Below are 4507 nucleotides of genomic sequence, written 5' to 3'. Positions count from 1 at the left end.
CTTTCCTTATTTCTCTAATGTGTACAGAAAATTTTATATTGGGAACCTAAAAAAGCTTCTAGTCTTTTTTCTTCTTTTATTGTTGAAGAAGCAGAGGGGGCGGATTCTGGAGAAGATTGACGGACAGAAATTTTCACAATAATTAGGGAAAATTTAGCTAAAGTTTAATCGGCTTGTCTCCTCTCGGAACGGTGATTTTTCAAGCAGGCAACAAGCAAGCCACTCCTGCAGCAGCGTTTTGGCTGCCGACGCTTTTCGCTGACCAACCTACAAGTTACGTTCCCATGGGAACATGGAAAAGCAGCCACGTCCAGTAGAATTCTGTTCCGTTCCTCCCAGGCCCAAAGGCTGCCGCAAAGCGCCGCAGCGATCAGCCTGGCGCCATGTCGCTCCATGTCCCCGCGACACGACGTGCTGCCGGCCAGCTTGCCTATCTCGCCTTGGCTCCTTGCCCTGCTGCCGGCTGCCGCTGCCCTGCCCGAAAACACGCTTTGGCGCTGGGCTAGGGATAGCCCGAAAAAGGCGTTGAAACTCTTCCCTTTGCGGAAGCACCCCCGGCCGTTTCCACCTCGCACCAGGCGCCAAAACAGACGTCGTCGCGGGAGGGCCGCATTGAAGCCACCCGCACCTCAAACAAAAAGGAAGCGGCGCGCGGGTCGGACCGAGACGGAAGGAGCGTTGACGCCACCCAGCCACCCCCGAACAAAAAGGAAGCGGCGCGCGAGTCGGACCGAGACGGAAGGAGGCAGAAAAAGTTTTGGGGGCAGACTGAAATTTTCACAATTTAGTAGTAGGTATAGATTATGTGATGATATTTGTGCAAAATATATCTAAGTCTGTCCATAAAGTTCCCCTTGACTATTGTGTCATTCATGCTAAAGGGTATTTGTGTCTTTTCAACATTTTAAATCTTCTTCACGAAAATAGGGGCAAGTGGAAGCTTGAGATTCATATTCTAAAAATAAGGATAAATCTACAAAGTTAAGAAATAGTGACAAACGAAACGAAGAAAGTAATTACAATGGACTCTTTTCAATAGGTAGAAGAATTCATCCTTGTTGGCTGACAACTTTGAACCTCGTCTTTGTCGGTGAGGTATTTTTTTTAACAAAAACCAGCTTTAAATTCGCACCCAGAAAATCAAAAGCAGGACATGAAGTTTGTTACTGAGGCTTTGCCACCAGAGCGCCACAAAGCCAATAAGCCATTTCGCAACCAAAGCAGCAGGCCACCTGAAACAGCTGATAACAGGCTTATGCTGAGCTGGCAGCAGCAGGTCAGGGTCAGGCGAGTTCGCCGGTTGGCCCGGGCGCAGAAATGGCCCCCACATGTCAGTGAAAGCAGACACGAGAGCGCAACCGACGTACGCACGCTCCCGGGGCCTTGAAATACCGACCCCGTCTCCGCCGCCGCCTTGCCCAAACGTAACCCAACGAACACCTGCTCTGCTCTCGCCGGCCGCTCCTCGCAACAGCCCGGCGGTCACCACCACCAGTCCACCACTACCAGGCAATGGACCTCTTCCCCGACGGGGCCTTCGTGCGGCTGCGGAGCCGCGCGATCAGCTGGAAGTACCTCCACGCCGACGGGGACTGGGCGGGGGTCTCGCTGCGCCGGTGCGGCCGCGTCCCATCCCTGGAGGCGGTGTGGCGGGTGGAGCACTGGGTGCACGAGGGGGTAACCTACCTCCGCCTCCAGAGCGCCGCCTACGGCCGCTACCTCGCGCTGTCGGGCGAGGATGCGGGCGAGGATGCGCCGTCCGGGCACCTCGGCCTCAAGGCCGCCCAGCGCGACATCGACGACTCCACCATGGTGAATTTCTTGTCGTGGAGGTGGAGGGTCGAGAGGGTGAAGCCCTTGAAGAACTACGTCCGCCTGCGCCACTTCAACCGCGACCTCCGCGCCAACGGCAGGCTCCTCATGTGGAACAACGGCGTCACCGTCGACTTCAACCTAGCCCGCCGGCTCAGCACCATGATGCAGTGGACGGTCCACCCCGTCGCGGCAACCTCGGTACCGCTACCCTTTCCAGCTGCACCTCCGGCGCATCAGGTGCGTGGCTTCGTCGCCATCCTTTCTCCTTCCTCGCAATCGCATTGCATTGGAATTGGAATGCAACTCTCCTCGATCGGTTTATATATAGTTCCTTGCATTGCTTTACTTGGAACGCCAATCATGGATGCATTCTGTCTGAAACTGTTGATTTCTTCCGATACAAGACAAGACTACTGAACCTGTTAATTCTCTTCTTCCTGAGCATCTGGTTTTAACTGTAGCCCGCGAAACACTTTTCACGTGGTTTCTCGATTACCTTCTTGTGCCTCTGCATCTGGTTTGTGGCCATATTACTCCACAAATTACTGTCTATTCTAGATTGTGGCCACTTCGATCGCTTTACGAACTTATCTCTGTCATTCCTTAAAACCGCGTTAAATCATCGTACGCAGGGATCGAATCCTAGTTCAGGTCACAGTTGGAGTTCTTTGTTAAATGTGTACTTAAATGATTTGCGCTATTTGATTTTGCTCATCTGGTACCAGATCGATCTCAATCATTTTTTTTCCTGATTTCTGATCTTACCGAAAGAATTTGGTCTCTGAATGAACATTCTGTTGTCAGTACAATGTGTATTCAGACATGCTTATTCAGTTACCCGCTATATACTGTAACAGATTCAGGGAGTTTTTACCGCTGTTGTTCCGAAAGAATTTAGTCTCTGAATTTACCCTCATGCTGTTTGATTTCTTTTCCGAAACAGATTCCATTGCAACAGATTCCGCTGTTGTTGTGGCGGCGCATCTGGCGCGGGCGTCAGCTTCCTGTTCCGGCGCGGACGATCCGGCACGTGCGGGCGAGCGATGAAGGGAACTTCGACCAGAACCATCTCAACTGGCGCGCATTCGGTATCTACGACCACTCCGTGTTCAACCTGAGGACCCAGCTGGGGCAACTTCAGCATGACTGGAACGGGGACATGTTCGGCTTCACGTTGTGCATTCGGCCCGGCTTGAATGGACGGCTAATGCCGCTGGTCACGGACCTACCTCGCAGCTTAGATCCCATGTACATCGTCGTCCTCAGGACCGGATCACCAGGTGAGTACTCTGCAAATTTCTCAGCGGTTTATGCAGCACTTGTTACCTGCTGTGTTCTCACAGTTTCAGCAGTTGAGATGTTTAAAGTTTTCTGGCTCAAGTTCGGCTCTGTATGTACTTCTGAATTTGTTATGCAAAGAGATCAGTAAAACAATATATGAATTGTAGATTTTGAGTAGAGCATAGTGTCATACTGACAACAGGAAATGTAACTTGCTTGCTGTTTTTCATTGCCCTGATGTTCAGAGAAATCCTGTAGTTTGATTTTAAACAGTTGTTATCTGTAGTATCCTCTTCTTGGCCTTTTGTGGTTTTACATTTTACTAGTCAACTCCGTTTGGCTAGGACTCTAAAGCATGCTGTAGGTAGCAGCAGGAGTTGATTGGAAATAGCCTCATTCTCATGTTTGTAGTGTCCATAGTGCCACATAGGATTTAGCAGTCCTTTGACAGATTCTTGACTTGGTCCAAATTGTCCAATCACATTTCTTACCATGGTGTGGTCAGTTCAGAAATTCACTTGTTCCCATAATCTGATCTCTAGTTCAGATAATTCAATTGTTCTGCTTGTTAGCCGATAGTGTTTATCTTGGAGCTTTCTGTGTACTCTTATCTATTTTTATCCACTATTGATTACTTCTCACTGCTGTAATACCCATGATATGATGCCTAGTTATCTCATTGGTTTTCTTTTTTCTTGTGAATTCAGCTGCTGCGGCATTAGTGTATCCAGTACTACTATAGAGGAGTACGAGAGCGGAACTTCTGACAGCATCGAAATTCATCTCTTCGGGAACCAAAAGAATTTAAGCCTTGCTGCCCCTGATACTGTGACATGAGAATTGGCTCATAGTTTCTGAAAATTTTGCAACTCTTCTGTAATGGTGGATAGATTTGATGCGGTCTACTGACCGGAAGCGTTCTAAGATAGCCTTTCAGTTAGGAACATAAAACTGATGAAAGCGTAGAAATAATGGTGAACGGTTCTGCAAAGTAACATTGGTTGTAGTTACCAACATCATCTCTGTTGGGTGATGGACTGATGGCAATTATAGATGTGGCTGATTTTGGCCGTACCTTGATCCTGATACATCAAAACAGTAGAATACATGTTAATTGAGTTTGGCTTTTCGTCATGTACTGAAAATCGTGGTTGCATCATTTCTGTGCTGATACATGATATCCTTCTCTTTGTTTCTTGATATTTTCACCAAATGGTTGAAAGTTTAGGTTGTAGAACGGTCAGTCCAGTGTGCATCTTTGAAACAAGCAATCCTTCCTGCAACTCTGCTCTTGAACCTCCCTGTTTGTTTGTTTGTTTTAAGAAACTGAACCTCCCTGTTTCAAGTTGGGGTTTCTTGGTTCTGTTGCCAAATTTCTGTCAGGGTTATGACCTGCTGCCTCTTTTTTTTT

General features: G+C 48.4%; 1 protein-coding gene across 1 annotated transcript; it reads left to right on the top strand.

Moving 5' to 3' along the window:
- Positions 1513-4271, top strand: LOC8069629. The gene is made up of 3 exons (XM_002445048.2): positions 1513-2052; positions 2759-3095; positions 3804-4271. The coding sequence occupies exons 1-3, from the start codon at positions 1513-1515 to the stop codon at positions 3836-3838; spliced, it is 912 nt and encodes a 303-aa protein (XP_002445093.2). The 3' UTR covers positions 3839-4271.

The sequence above is a fragment of the Sorghum bicolor genome, chromosome 7, assembly GCF_000003195.3.
Source record: "Sorghum bicolor cultivar BTx623 chromosome 7, Sorghum_bicolor_NCBIv3, whole genome shotgun sequence".
NCBI lineage: Eukaryota > Viridiplantae > Streptophyta > Magnoliopsida > Poales > Poaceae > Sorghum > Sorghum bicolor.
This window is presented reverse-complemented; position numbering and strand designations above follow the sequence as displayed.